Source organism: Manacus candei, unplaced genomic scaffold, assembly GCF_025592945.1.
Source record: "Manacus candei isolate 608988 ecotype Guabito, Panama unplaced genomic scaffold, ASM2559294v1 h1tg000124l, whole genome shotgun sequence".
Lineage (NCBI taxonomy): Eukaryota > Metazoa > Chordata > Aves > Passeriformes > Pipridae > Manacus > Manacus candei.
The window spans coordinates 1,123,289-1,139,550 of NW_026138172.1; the positions used below are offsets into that span (position 1 = coordinate 1,123,289).

The window sequence follows — 16,262 nt, forward strand, 5'->3', positions numbered from 1 at the left end:
TCCTTTCAAAATTCTCATAGGTATTCTGTAGCACAAAATGCACTAATGCAATTTATTTTAAAGTAGCCCAAGAGCACACAATACTCATGAGTCATACACTGCAAATCACGTTACTGTAAAACTATAAAGCTTGCAACTAGTTCAGCAAGTTATACCTTTAGTTACACTTTGATAGTCTAGTTACACCTTTACAGTGTAACTCCTGAACTATTCTCTGAACTTTTAAACGACATAAGAACTCTTTTTCAAGTACTTCCTCTCTACAAAACCATTTGTCACATCACCCACACTGTCAAGCCATCACTTGAAAGCATGTTTTAGCTCTCTAAATAAGTGAATCACAAGTCAATTTAAGATGCATTGCCGTGATTCTGCTGTGGGTTTTGGCTCTGACTTCAGCACACACAGCATCAAAATCAGCCTTTCCACCTGCTATGAATGTTGCTTTAGTTGACCCAGCATCACCCTGGTTGCACTAAGTTATCATTAAAACAAGGGGCCTTGACCCAGGAGTTCTTTAATCACCTGGATGAGGTTGGGGTTTTTTAATTCTCTTCTTCTATATCATATGAAAATTTACTATTTTTCCCCTCACATTCTGCACCATCTTAGGAAAAAAAATATTTGGGTATTGTGGCTCATTAAATTCATAAAGAGTTGTTAGGTCTTGTTAAATACCAACAATCTCAAGTGAACCACAGGTCTTTTCCTGATAATCAGCTAACTGTGCAAATGATAATTTTCATTTCAGCTTTTCAGAAATTTTTTATAAAGGCACATTTTGCATGCCTAAAGTAATGTCTTCATGTTGATCCTATGTATGTAGTAAGGATCAAGAAAATTATTAAAGATGGGTCAGTAACATAAGGATAATATTTCAAACATTATAAAATACTTAAGACTATCTAACTCAAGTCTTTCTACCTTTCTGAAATACTTATATCAAAACAGAAAGGTTAGATTTAAAGGGTTTGGATAATCAAACACACTTTTAGGAAATGCTAAAACTTGGGGTGTAAAAATTTTGTGTGTATAACAGTTCAGGGATCAAAATCCAGCTACCAGCTTAGTTATTTCAAGCAGTATTTGGAATAAATTGTTCTTAAATCAGCCAGTTCAGGAGAGGATATTTTAAATTCAGATTATACTTCATGAAGACAAGTTATGTATAGGGTTGTGACTTACTTTCAAAAAGCAATCTTATTACTTAAGATGTAAGCTATTTTCTTTTTAATGAACTGGTCACCAGCCTCAGGGCTGCATCTCTGTACCCTGTAAGTGTGAGTGGGTACATTTAATTTCTGTTCCTGTCATCCCAGCCAAGGCACCACTCACACAGAGTGTGAGATTATATGGAGACAGGGAGCATTTTTTGTTGATGTTTCTGTAATACATGTGTGTGATTGAGGTCAGGTCAAACCCTCAAGCCCAGGGGACGAGCAAGAATAAATCACTTGCTTACAGCCTGCCAAGGTAAATTCCTGTTTGCTTCCATACATCCTCCTTGCCAGTACACACAGCTTTGGAAATGGAGTGTGAGATTCTCTGATAAAACACTGTAGATCCACTAATGCAAAAAATAAGCTCACAGCAGCCCCGAACTTGCAAACAGCACTGGACATTCCAGCAACAGGGCAACTGTCATGCTCCTAGTTATTTTGGTTAATCACTGTGCAGCAATTAAACAGCAATTCCTCCCATCCCAGCCACCTTTGATGTGTACAACGGCTGAGCAGCTGCACTCAGCATCACATTTCTGAGAAAACATTTCAAGTGATGGGGAAGGAGAGGCCACACATGCAAAGAGAGATACTCACAGGGACACATCCAGCGGCAGCCACACGTTTCTTCAACCTTCACAGCAGGGAGGTTGCTGTGACACACTGGCTTTGCCATCCTCTCACAGTTAATGTGGTGGCTCTCCAGAACTGTGTAATCTCCTGGAAAGCATGTCACAGTGTGGCACTGGTCTGGCAATGTCCATTTATCACCAGGCTGGGTAGGGAGACACGGAGATTCAACAGTGAGAAGATGGGCAGGGGGCAGGAAAACACAAAGCCTGGCTGGTGTCACAACCCCACAGTTAACAAGTACAGTGACTGTGACTCAAATTATCCTTGGAAAACTAAATAAAGGAATGCAGTGTATTAAGGACTCCATGACAATTAGAAAGTTGAAATTAGCAACACTAAAAAACAGACTCTGAAATTCCAAGCCAAAGGTAACAGTCTTGAACAGGAAATGCTTTGCTACAACAAAATGAAGTGTCTGATACTCCACCACTTGCCATCCTACAGCATGCATGGATAGCCCAGAGTCAACAAAGAATTGCCCTCAGCTTTGCTTTACATTTCAAAGCCTTTAGTCTTCATAAGCCACAGATGGTCATGGCACAGCAGGAATTAACAATATCTGTTCCAAGCTAGAAAGGTATGGAATATTGTAATTATTTTATAAGAAACTCTGAAATTTTAAAACAGTTCCTCCCTTCCCAAAGGGAATTTGTTTCTTTACCATATAAATGTTATTGCATAAATGTAGTGGACTTGTAAAACTAAAAATTAAATGTAAAATATACTCTTAGTTTCTAAAGGCCAGTCTAAATTTTAAGGTACCAGGATTACATGCTAATAAATGACAGAGAAATAGATGTGGTCACAATCTGGGGTATCTCAAGATTTCTATCTGCAAAAAGTTGAGCTCTCTGGCCCAAATCCCACAGAACTCTATACTCCATAAATAGGCTCAATGAATTTCAAAACAGTGTTCATCCCTGAGGTCTGCATTCCCAAGAATATCCCCAAATGTGGGAAACAGCACTTCCCAGACCTATCTCTACAGAGGTGAGTCCAGAAACACCAGTACAAGTGAGACATTGGTTCTATGAACTGGGTTAACATTTCTTGATATCCACAAGCAGAAACACGTGGGAAAGAAAAAATTGCTATGGGGGAAGGTGATCTCCCATCATGTCCTTCTCACTTTAACCATCATTCCCATAAAAAAAGAAGAGCAAAGGATTAAAACAACTAGATAACAACATAATTCACAGATGAGTCTTGTCACTGAATGTTCAAGCTGAGAATAACACTGTGAAAACATTGCTCTGTATCTCTGAGCTATGTGATTCCATCAAGTCTAAACAAGAACAGTCAGACTTGCAGCCATAAAAAAAATTACATATTAAATACAAGTTAATTTATTGGATCTGTTTCAGGATTTTGAGAAGGCAACTGAAAGTTGCTTAATACTTTTCAGGTTTGTGAGCCTAGAGGAAGCTGTGAAAAAGTGAGAAGAGGAGCTTTAAGTATGGAAAAAGTATCTAGATAGGAAGAAATAGAATGTTTTTTAATTATAGTTGTCTCGCCTACAACTCACTAGGAGCACCTGGAAGGGTACAAATACAGCTGTGCAAGTCTGGCTTCCATACATATTTAATTGTTTTTATTTCACTCCTTAACAGGACATCTATTGGAAAACATCTAAGAGCTGGACAAGAATAGCAAAGCACAGCACAGTAAAATGAAAATACCAGTTGAAGTATCACAAAAAAGCCAAGAATCCTGGTGCAGAGGAAGATGCAGAGACTCTGAAGACAAAGAAAGCCTAAATCCCAATTGATATGAAATCGTAGGAGTTAAACAGGACAGAAAGGGAAGGAAAATCAGGGGTTTCTAAACAGTGAAGGATGTCTGCTGAAAGCAGTGAGCCTGCCAGGACACCGCAGGAAGCCTCAGACTTCCTCTCTGAGGGAGCTCTGAACCTACAGACCTGGACTTGTACACTCTTCCCTTGCTGTGCATCTGCAGGAGGGAGAGACATGTACCTCGAGCAGCTTTCTCAGCTGGTACCTTTTAATTTAGTCAGGGGTTTGTTTGTTTGTTTGTCTGTTCTGCAAGCCAAGAGCTGAGCTATACGGGAAAAGCCATGGTACAGACACTGCTAGTTTAGGAACGTGGTTTTTATTGCCATACATAGACTAGAAATGCAGAAGATCAAAGATCACTTCATGATGAAATGCTACTATTATAAGACAAGTACCCACACTTTTAGTATCATCTTTATGCCCGCTGAAAACCATCATAATAAGACTAATGATGAAAATTAACTACATTAACAAAAAACCTTTATCTACCATAATTGTTCTGATATTCTGTCAGCTGGCAAGTTCAAATATGAAACCAGTGGTTCTTTGCACACCCTGTATTTAGCACTCCTGCAACTCCCTGCCACTGGATCTGATGAGTACTAAAAACTTACGTGGATTCAAAGAATGGCTGAATAAATTCATGGAGGAGAAAACTATCTAGCCCTATCTAACAGAAAAAGGTGTCACTATCACCTGAGGGTGTCCCTGAGACACAAATTGTTAAAGGTTGGGACAGTTCAAGGAATTTTCACACATATTTAATTACATTCCTCCCCGGCTCCTATTTTTGGTCACAAAATACAGGGGGCTGGATGGGATTTTGGTCTGTCCCAGCACATTTGATCTGCTATCCTTCTGCTACTAACAATGACCTTAGTCATGAATCTTCCTTCAACAGTCCTTTCCAGGGTAGAGGTAATAACAAAACCAAACAGAAAAAGTAACAAATCATGTTGTTCATGATGCTGATAGGATTTAGGCTGATATTTTTGATCCTGAGTGCTCTGATTCCCTTGCAAACTGCACGAGATCAGTTCCCACAATCTCCAGGTGCATGACAGACATCCCGCCTGGGGAACTGAGCCTCCTGCAATAACTCTGAGTAACCCCTGGAATATTGTGAATCCAATGTAAAAGCCTGTGTTTTCTGAATTAGGGAAGAGCCTTGATTCTTCATCCCCGTGGATTTGTGGAATTTGCTGGAAGAGGGGAACAGAACAGTGGCACCTCCCTGCCAGTGAGGCAGCAGAGTGTGGGTGCTGCCCCGGGACACTCCCACGGTGTCCTGGAGCCTCCCAGGGATGCTCAGCAGCCTGTTCCAAAAGGCAGTGGCCACCACAGTGCCTCCTAACACCTATTTTTTTCTGGCTGACAGAAGAGGTAACACAAAATCCCCCTAAAGGCTGCCCTTTGAAAGTGTGGCTTGTTTTCCCAAGGACTGGAGCCCAGCCTGTTTTCCTCGAAGAGCATTTTAGCCAGAACGGAAATTGTGCTTTGAGTTTATCACCGACAAAAATGAAACCTGACATGTCTGAAATTCAAGTTTAGCCTTCCTAGCATCTATCTGCACATACCTGTGTCTGCTCTAGGAGCCCCGAGGCCTGGACACGTGCAAATAATCTGATTATTTTTTGGTTTTAACTAAAGAAGTTTTTCAAATTTATTTTTTGTTTGTTGGTTGTTTTTTTTTTCTTATTTAGGCTGTCAGCCTCGAAGCCTCCAGATTATTAGTGCCTGATTTAGCTAAAGCCTTTCTGTGTTCTCACCAGCTGACCGAGGCCAGCCCTGTAAGGCAGTTTTGACATATTTCCTGTGTCTAGACAATTCATAAGCATTTCTTTATTAGCCACATCCTTCCTTACAGTCATGTCTTCACAAGGGAAAAATCAAAGGAATATTTTTTAAGGTACTAGAAATTCAAGATAAATCCTAGACTAGAGCTCATAACTGATCTCTACTAGAAAAGATGGCACAAGCTTATGCTCATATTTTTAAAAGCATGAAGGATCATATACTCTCAAAAACCTTGGTGTTTCACCTGAGATGAAGAAACTTAACCTTTTATAACATCTAGATCATTGCTTCCTTAGACCTGGATCACTTTTGAGAGATCAGACAGGTTTACAAGCATTTCTGAGCATTTTCTCGGGATCAATAAGAGTTTTACCACGAACGAACACAGAGAACTTTGCTTCTATTACTTAAGAGATTATTTGCCCTAAAGAGATAATTATCACACAATAATTATCTTTCTATAAGATTTCCACAGGGACAAAGTATTTGTAATTTTAGCAGAAGGACAGGGTCTGCACAATGATGTTGCCTCCCCCTACACATGCACCTTTTTTTTGGCCATGTTTAGCTGTCCCAGAAGTTCTTTCACCAGGAGAAGGAAATGCATTTTTCATTGTCAGGGAAGACACACATTATCACAAGTTTTGGGTCTGCACTGCCTTCAGTAGTATTCAACATTGCAAGATGAGGTGTCTCCTGTGTGTGTAAAGTTACCCCACTGCTTCAAAAGGTAATATTTCCCTCCTAAAAACAATTCTTAATATTTTCCCATACTTTTTTTTTCATGCTATCTCTGAAGATATTCATGCTCCTGCACAGACTTTGCAACTTGAAAGCCAGATGGACAACCCAGGCAATACACTTACTTTTTTTTTATTTCCATCCTCATCCACACATTCTCTGACAGGGTCTGAAAGAGAAGAAGACATATTTTAGTCATCTCACTCCCTCACCCAGCCTTTTAAGTGGCGGTCACCAAAACACAGAGTGCTTATTTAAAAACATGATTTAGGCTGTAAGTTTATTTGTGTGTGTTAGAATGTGTGAATCCCTACCTCAAGACTGCAGGCTTTTGTACAAAGTGTATAAGAGTAAGTCACAGAAGGTATAACCTTTGTTACTTCTCCCATTTCCTTACTTTTGCAATGATGCTGATCCCAAAACAACCTGTGAACAATAGCTGGGCTGTAATTCTACAGCACTTCTGGTACTGACAGCTCCACCCAGATGGTACTTCAAAAAATCCTGACTTTAACTCTGAGTGAAGGTCCAGCCTTACTTCTGAATCATTTGAGGAACTGAGAATATTTCTAGGAAGTAGCAGGTGATGAGAATTTACACACACATTTATTAAATGCCAACAGACAAATACAGCATAAATGTGCAAATAGCTGCAATAAGAGCACTCAAATTCAGCTTCCTTACATTCAGGCATTACTGTGATGAGCAGTTTTTTTATAGAACCAGTTAAATGGTCACAGGGCACCCACTGAATTGCAGTTTCTATGTTTATGTGCTCTCACTACACACCTAGAGATATATGGGAAGCAATCTCATATAGGTACTATGGCATGACAACGTGATAACCACATGTCTAGGAAATTAAAACACTGACTAGCAAACTCTTTCTAGAATATTATACTATGCTATCTTATATTCACTATGTGCTCTGTCTTTTCCAGGACAAGTAATGTATTTTGAAAGCATTTAGGAAATCTTTTAAACCTTTTTAATAGTATTATTTTTGGTACACTTCCATACATAAGGCAAGACTCCCTCCGTACAAGAAATCCAACTGTGTGAGTCTGGAGGGGAAAATTATGCTTTACAGATTGTAAGAAACTTAAAACAAACAAAAAAATCCAAAGAAGAAAATAAATCCCCACCAAAAAATCAGACTATAATTTTCCAGCCCACAGCAAAGGCTTTACCAACAGCAAAAGGAAGAGCTAAATTTTTCAAATCGAGGTGTTGAAGATTAGATAGCTATGATTCAAGTTTTTTTGAGCTGTTAGAAAAGCTTTCATAAAAATGCAAAGCTCTCACCTCCAGTACTAATAGGTTATAGCACAGATTGCAATAAGAAAATAGTTACTGGTTCCAAATTCCTGCTCCTCATCCTATATCTTGGATCAACGTAATTTACAGCAAGAAAACCCGCGTATTTTACAGTGTGAAGAGAGGAAATGCATCTTTAAAAGCTTATATTAAAAGAAAAGAAAGAAAATGGCAGCTGTTTAAATCTAGAAAATGGCAGCTGTTTGATGCTCTGGAGAGATTTTAAAATGCCAGAAGTGATCCCGGCGGAGAACGATCGGATATCTCCAAGCTGGGCTGTGAACGCTCTGCAACTTCCTCATTCTCAGTGGTACTTGGCTCTGCAAAAAAGTCCACTTATTGTAAAGGAGATGGAACTAAGCCCTTGTAATGCTGGTAAAAACCTGTGCAATGACTAACACTATGAGACGGTAGTTTGTGGTGAGAACACAAAGATGCTATTGGAACAGAAATAACAACATGTGTAATAAATATCTATATACACACAGATCAAGGAGGCAAAAGTGGTAAAATACTGGTCAGTGTTGAATCAAGGTTCCTTAGAGGAGGAGTATTTTCATGTATAAATAAATTAATATTTGTTTAAAATATTTGACACTTTTTTCCCAGTACTGGTTTTCCTGGAAAAGTTAATTACTTCTTCTTCTTTTTTCTTCTACTTGGGCTGATTTTTTTGTAGACATACTCATCATGTCTGAAAAATAAGCAATTTGAAATCTGTACTCACAACTAGCATTTCTGAAGCATGTCCCATTCAGTCATGACAGCTTGAGCTGCCCTTCAGTTGATGACCAGCCCCGATGATTAAGAAGGTGACAACTCAAAAGTTCAGGCCCAAGCAGTTCTAAAAACCTTGCTGGCAGTTGGCTGATTGGAATACCAACTGACTACACGCTTTAAAGGCTCAGGTTTTGTTTCACATGGAAGTGATGACAGTGGTCTAGGTTAACACTTGTGATGATTGTTGGTAAAACACCAGCGAAGGAACGCCGGGTTGACTTCTACAATGAGAAGAGTCATTCTGGTTTGGGCATTTCAATTTTTGTGTTTTGCTCCAGTCATGCAGCCACAACTATTGGACTTACCCATGCACACTTTTTTGATAAATTCATTGTTCAATGTGATCATAGTGGATAAATCTTCGAAATTCTGGAGCTTCATGATTCTGGTAGCAGCAGATGGCCCAGCCAAAGTCCTTAGCTGCTCTTCATCATAACTGTTCCCAACACCAATTGGAAAAAGGGATACCCCTAGGAAAAGAGAAGAAAAAGGTTTTAATTAGGCAATGCAAAGGAGAAGGAGATCTTTGCTCATGGGAGTGGTGGAGTCATCATCACTGGAAGTATTTAAAAGGCATGTAGATGGGGCACTTGGGGACACGGTGTAGTAGTGGCCTTGGCAGTGCTGGGGTAACAGCTGGACTTGATGATCTTGAAGGTCTTTTCAAACATAAATGATTGTAGGATTCTATGGGACTTTTTTTCATTTGCTTCTTAAAAAGAAAATTAAAAAAGAACTGAGAAAAGTTTTTCTCCAACAGTTAATTGTAACCTATTCCTTGCATAATTCCCTCCACATTGGCTAAAGGCAACTAAGGGTTGAAATGGTAATGCTCTAATCACAGCATTAACTAGGGTGAGCTCTATTCATCTCAAGCATAGTAAGATCATGCATGGTCAACAAAATGCAGCTGCAGACTTAATGAAAACATCTTCACTTTTTTTATATTGCAAAAAGTCTCAATATATTGCTTTCTTTCTTCAGTTACATGGCAATTGGATTATTTTCAAGCCATTTAATTGAAAATAACACTTGATAGTTGCTATGTAGTCCACGCCTTATTCAATGGCTCCCAAAGCAACCTTCAAAGTAAGTCAAAGTTCCTCAGCTGAACACCTGAGGAAGCTGAGGTCAGAAAGAACAGACAGAAAACTTGAAAAATCATCATGCAGCACACACTGATAGCAGAAGTATATTCCTGTACAGGTCAGTGTGGAATCGGAGCAAAACCTTCAATTATTATAATTATTATATTATTATTGTTGTTGTTGTTGTTGTTGTTACTATTATTATTATTATTATTACAGTGAACCTTTCAAGGATCACTGTCCTGCAACAGTACTGAATTTATAATATCAGATGCATTCCTGTCATTCCCGTCTATCCATAGTACTTTGGAAAATGAAATGCCACTAATGTGTGAAGCCCATGGAAGCTGTTCAGCTTAAACTGCAGATTGGTACTGAATTTACCAGTAACTCCAAGGCATCTTCATCAGGCACATTTTGTTCAGGTCTGTTTCTTACTGGAACATCGTGCACAGTAAGGCCAGAACTTACATGAACATACCAGTCTCTTAATTTTCCATCTTTTGTTATAGCACATTACTTAAAAAGCAGCAACCCTATTTAAAAATAGTGACAGTGAAAGAAGATTTACTGTTGAGTCTTGCAGAAAGAGCAGCAGCCTCCACAGAGTCTTCTGACCTCCCCGACACGATGACTATGGCAACCTTTGATGCGCTGGGTCTGCCCCCGTGGGATTCTGACATTGCATTCTGGACTACAAAATCGATGGCATTTCCTGAGAAGAAATGAAGAGATAAATAAGAGATATGATAGAAAACTCAGAAGAGACTATAAAACTAAATCTTACTTTACTATTAGAATGTTATAGTAGTAGGTACTGAAAAATAGTGATTCTTAAAGGACTTTTAATGCCTGCTTTATTGCTGCTACATGAAAGATCTCAGCTTTAAGAACCTTCCAGTACTATTTACACATCCCAACACAGGAGGACCGTCCTCAGCTACCCAGTTTCTGCAGTAATGGGAACTTTACTACCTCTCCTCGGCCACAAGAATAAAGCTATGCTCCTCACTTCAGTGCAACGCCACAGTAAGACTTCTGGAAAAGGTAACTACTAAAGGAAAGAACATATTGCAGACATGATGTTCTTATTTCCCAACTGCCAAGCAACAGTGACATCCAGTGGCAAACGGATGCACAACTTCACACCATGCCGAGCTGTACACACGAGTTTCTCTTGCTCCTAGTGAAGATCTATTGCTTCTTTAATTTCATCAGTTTTTAGTATGGGTGTGAAAAGCACACCTTGCCTCCCCACTACCAGCAACCTCTCTGAAGTCTAATCTCAGAGTAACCCATAATCTAACCAGGTGGTCCATATTAAAAACAAAGAAAAAAATCAAAAACATACCAGACCCCACAAAACTTGCAAAGAAATTCTACCTTAGCTAGCAAATCACAAACTGGCTTAAATTGGAAGCTGCTGCCCTTTCATTTAACATCTGTGAACACTCAGGCAAATTTTTGTTGAGAATCATGACCTCAGCAAGAGAGCACTTTGTTAGTACTTGCATTTAGACATGTATTTGCACAAATATTTATACTGGGAATCATGATATGTAGCTTTCTTAAAAGCTCCTTTGGGCTTGAAAGTTATCAGGTCAGGAAGTAAAAATGGTACCGGGTGACTGATGTGACATTCAGTGAACAGTGAACAATAAACACTTTAAAAGACTAGTTCCTCTTAGTAATCTGTAATAACTCTGGAGCAGAAATAGGTTTGCCTAAGGAATTCACTGTACAATTTATAATAACAAACATATTTGAAAAACACTGGAAGTCAGACCGTAGATAATTCACCAGCACACCCTCAGTGTACCTCAGCACACCTCAGCACTCGGTACTTTGCCTTTCTGCATCATGTCACCCAAACTTATTCAGTGACAGAAGCAAAAATCCTTTTCCCAAGCCGCTGCAAGCATGGACAACCTCTAGAAATCTCAGTCAGCACACTGACTATTGATAAGGCTGAGAGAGCTGGGGTTATTCAGCCTGGAGAAGAGAGGACTCCAGGGAGACCTCACTGTAGCCTTTCAGTACTTAAAGGGAGTTTAAAATGAAAGAGAGAGAGTGACTTTTTGCATGAGCAGACAGTGACAGGACGAAGGGGAGTGGTTTTAAACTAAAAAAAGAGAGATTAGATTTGATGTGAGGAAGAAATTTTTTACTCAGAGGGTGGGGAGGCCCTGGCACAGGTTGCCCGGAGAAGCTGGGGCTGCCCCATCCCTGGAAGTGTTCAGGGCCAGGCTGGATTGGTCTCTGGGCAACCTGGGATAGTGGGGGACATCCCTGCCCATGGCAGGAGTGTTGGAAAGAGATGATCCTTAAGGTCCCTTCCAACCCAAATCATTCTGAGATTCTATGATATCATGGCAACAGCAACTGGATATTCAACAAAGTTTCAGTAAGAGTTTTAGGAAGAATTTACCCCATGGAAGAATCTAGCCTAGAATAGATATCTGAAAAAAAACCTCAAATGTTTCCTTTGCCACAGCACTGGTTTGCAGGTCAAGCTTCCTTCTCAAATACTGTTGCTTCCCCCACCCTTCCCTGTTGTCCTATACACCCCTACAGTCCCTGGCAGCCTCATATCCCCTTTCCAACTTATCCAGCCACTTCTCCATTAGCCCATTATCACTAATTCCTCCACAGCCTCACATTCAAGTGTCATCTCTCCACACAGATGCCCAAAACTAAAGATCTGGGACCAACCAGGAACTGCTGCCAGGCCCTGTTGGACCTAAAGCAGGAATAGGATCCACACCAATATCCCCTTTTATAAGCTTCCATCTCTCACGTGGCGTTACCTCCACTATAAACCTCCCCTCTAGAAAAGGTCACCTATTTTCCCAAGTCCAACTTCTTAAATAGAATGATTCATGTTTGTTTAAATCAATTCAACAGAATGCTTTCAACAGCATTTAAGAACACAATAGGACGTCTCTCTTCTGTTTCTTGCTATGCAATTATTATCTTTTATTTAGTTCTTACAACTGTGTAGATTAATTTCATTCCTATAATTTGATTTTCATTCCCACTATAATTCTGAATTATATTTTATATATGAAATAAAAATGCTTCTGAGTTTCTGTTCAGTGAAAATCTCAACATTTTGAATGTTTTTCTACATGCAAAAAACCACATTTTAAAGCACCATTATTGTTCAGGTGATGGTGATTCCATTTCACAAACTACTATTCCTGACCACAAAAATTAACTAACTCCAGGTATTAACTCATGTCCTCTACAGTTCTCACAACCCTTGCTACAAATGGTTTTGTGTCTGTAGAGGTGGAATGTTAGATGCAAAGTGGCAGGTTAGCTATAAATAACTGAGGATAAAACAAAATACAGAAAATTATTATGACTATATTCCAAATCCCTGAGATTGCTCCAGGATGGTCACTGCGCCAGAAGATTGACTCATTTCCCTTTTGTCCTATAAATAATTACAAAAAAGAAAGTATTTCAGGTTTTAACTTTCAAATATTTTAAGTTAAACTTTTGCACAGTAAGAATCACAAATGATTTTTCATTCAATTTGTGACAAGCACTTGAAATTTCTCTGTTTGCTGTTTGTTTTTTTTTAATGACTCTTTGACTTTTGTGTGTTGGTGTGGTCACCAGCAGCTCCAGCTCCCTTTCTCTTTCTCACGTTAATTCTGAAAATTTTCAGAAACTTCCATACATATTTGTAAACTGGAAAATCCATTATTTTTATAATTTCTCGTAAAGAAATCAAGTACCATTGCAACAGAACCAGTGACTATTTTAAAGTCCCCCAAAGCCAGTTACTCAATTTAATGCACGGAAAATTTGTTTTAGTGTCCTAAAATCTCTTCGGATTTCTCCCCTTATTTTGAAGCCAGCTCCCGAGAAAAGAGCCAGGTGTCTGAAGACATGATCAAATGAACACTTTTGTCCTGCTAGAGGGACTCAAAGTCCCCATCCCAAACTGGAAGCTGTCACTTCTCAGCTGTTTGTCTCTATTTCTCACCACAGAGGGATTCACCAAATCCCTCAGAGGCCACAATAAAAACTCTCCAGCACTAGTGAACCAACCAACTTGAACACTATGACACAACAGTAAACTGACATTTCCACACCAATAAAGGAAATTTAACATGTTTACACTGAGATAAACACCAACACAAGGTTGTATTAAGACCGGAAAGAGTGTTCAAAGCATAGAAACAGAGAGAGAATCACAGAATGGTCTGGGACCTTAAAGCCCATCTCATTCCAACCCCCTGCCATGAGCAGGGACACCTTCCACTATCTCAGGTTGCTCAGAGCCCCATCCAGCCTGGCCTTGGACACTTCCAGGGATGGGGCAGCCACAGCTTCCCTGGGCAACCTGTGCCAGACAAAACATCCCTTGGCAGCACTGACAGGGGGTATCATACAAGCCCCAGTGAATTGAATGGGAGGTTTGCTATGGGCTTTGGGGTTGGTTGCACATTCTTAAGCATTTTCTCTGTGACCCTAAGCCTGGAGTAGCAGCCAATATGTTCCCACATACTGAATACAAGAGTAAACTCTGTTACTGTCATGTATTCTTTTTACAAATGGTTTCTGTTTCTTACATACACAATGTGCTACCAAAAGAAAAAAAAAAAAGCAACAAACAGGCTTTGGAAGCAAAATTACTTCTACACTCACATGTATTATAGGCATCAGACATACAACCCATGAGAAATCAAGATGGAAGTCTCAAAGGCAAGAGCATTCACTGCATGCAGGAGAACAGCAGAACTGAGAGCAGTGTGACACACAATAAAATATCTATTCCCAAAGGCAGCAGATGCTATGGGGAATGTGTGTCTGGTTGTCTGTCCCTGACTTCTTGTCCCCTCTTCTCCTTCTGCCTCCTAACCTGTTACACTTGTGGTGGCCCTGACAGGCATAATGACCACAATTAACTTCTCACAAGCTCACACCCTCCCTTCCCAAATCTCACATCTAGACATTTATCTGAAGAACTGAACGAAAAGGCCTGGCCTGCAGGAGCACTGAGCCCTTCCAGCTCAGTCAGTAGGGCTTGACCCAAATCATTGGGTATGTCCAGGGAAAAAAATGCAAATAAATAAAAAGAGAAAACAAAATAGCAGTTGATCTATATGGGCTACTTTAAAAAAGGTGTTTCTAAATCAAGAGGCATTTCAGTCATTCCAAAGGCTGCCAGCACAGAATAGCACCTTCTGCCCATCTTCCAGTGCTGATACACTCCTGCCTTATTGATACTATAGAGTATAAAAATTGTCATGTTTGGAATAATCATTAAAGCAAAACCAACAGAAGACATCCTACAAGGCTGAAGGCTGGGGAGGGGAAAGGAGAAGGGATGGCATTACTCCATGGTCCCCTCAGCTAAGACACTGAAAATCTGATGTTCAACTTCTGACAGTCAGAAAGGGCTTTGTAAAAACCTTTTTTTGGTTGAATTCAACAAGACTGTTTAATAAGGGCTAATTAGCTAAATAATTTTTTCTTAAGTTTTTTTTTTAATCACCTGATGGACTTTTAAGCCAGAATTGTATTCTGAAGTAATAATTCAGAATGCAGAAACTTCTAGACGAACAAAAGACTGAAAGTTGGTTAAATGGACATAAACAAGCTTAATGATAAAAGACAATCTGCTATTGAGTAGGGTTGGAGGTGTTTACTGGGAGTCTACAGGGAATTACACCAGATTCTGCCTTATTGAACAGTTTCATTAATGATTTGGATGGAGGAGGAAAAATATGTAAAAAGGCATGCTAATAATCTGAATCACAGATATTAGACTGGGAGCAGCTATGAACATCATGGAATGATTTGAAAGAGCACAAGGTGCCCAAGAAATGTATGAAATATATCCAAGAAGTAAAAATGAAGCTTCATCCCAGAATAAGCCAACCTGGAACACACAGACACGTGTCTGTTTGGTGGACACCTCAGGGAAAGCACAAACTTCCTAAGAGCAACGTTTGCAATTATTCTCTTTAATTTTGTCTGAAAGGAAGAATGAAATGTAAAGCCCCCTATGAGGGTCTGGGAGTTGTGACAGACAGGGGATTCCAGTTGGACAGAGGTTCCTGCTGGGAACTTGAGAATTAGTGCCTTAAGTGGCACTAATGTTACACATTTCTGCAACATCTTGACCAAAAAAGAAAAAGTACTGCAAGAGGCCTTAATCATCCACAAGTCCTGAAAGCTGGCTGGGAAAGAAACAAAAAAGAAATGGTTCCTCAGAACTCGAAGTGATACAGAAGCAGCCAACACTATCTGAATGGTGGATATTCCAGATTGGATCTATTTAACAAAGGACTTGTCTAATAAGGAGCAACCCTCCATAATGATAATCATGGAAACATAGACTGGTTTGTGTCAGAAGGGACCTTAGGTATCATCTAGTTCCAACCAGGGCCACCTTTCACTTGACCAGGTCACTCAGAGCTCTGTGATCCTGAGGCTGATCTTGATATCTTAATTTAGGGTCTTGAAATTGAGTTGGGATTTTTTACTGAAAATAGAAGAATATTTTAATTTTGAAACAACTTAGCTATTGCAAACTGATCCCACAGATCAGTGCTTTAGACACTCAGTTTTGAGCACACTGATATTCTGGCACTAACATGTGTCGATTAACAGAATGGCTGAACTTTTCATGAGCATGACAAATCTCAGTCCAACGCCTCACCAACACTGAAAGAAGCAGGCTACAAGGCCCCAAAACCTCTCTTCTGCTCTCCTGTCTCTGCAGGAAATCACAAATCCTGCATTTTGCTTACCACCAAGGGCTTTTGATGATCCCGGGCCTCACCAGGAGCACATTCAACTCACAAACCTTGTAAGGAATTAACTGCAAAAAAACAAGCAAGCAAAAAAACCTGGAGGACAGTGAATTAAAT

General features: G+C 39.7%; 1 protein-coding gene across 1 annotated transcript in view; it reads right to left on the reverse strand.

The window, feature by feature from the left end:
* The window catches only part of VWF (von Willebrand factor), a 132,589-nt gene that overhangs the window by 40,244 nt on the left and 76,083 nt on the right, over positions 1 to 16,262 (reverse strand). Inside the window, exons 31-34 of the mRNA XM_051770709.1 lie at positions 9,941 to 10,084; positions 8,587 to 8,751; positions 6,310 to 6,353; positions 1,818 to 1,995 (exon numbers count right to left, since the gene is read on the reverse strand). Coding sequence (XP_051626669.1) covers positions 1,818 to 1,995; positions 6,310 to 6,353; positions 8,587 to 8,751; positions 9,941 to 10,084 — 531 coding nt within the window. The remainder of the gene's footprint in view (positions 1 to 1,817; positions 1,996 to 6,309; positions 6,354 to 8,586; positions 8,752 to 9,940; positions 10,085 to 16,262) is intronic.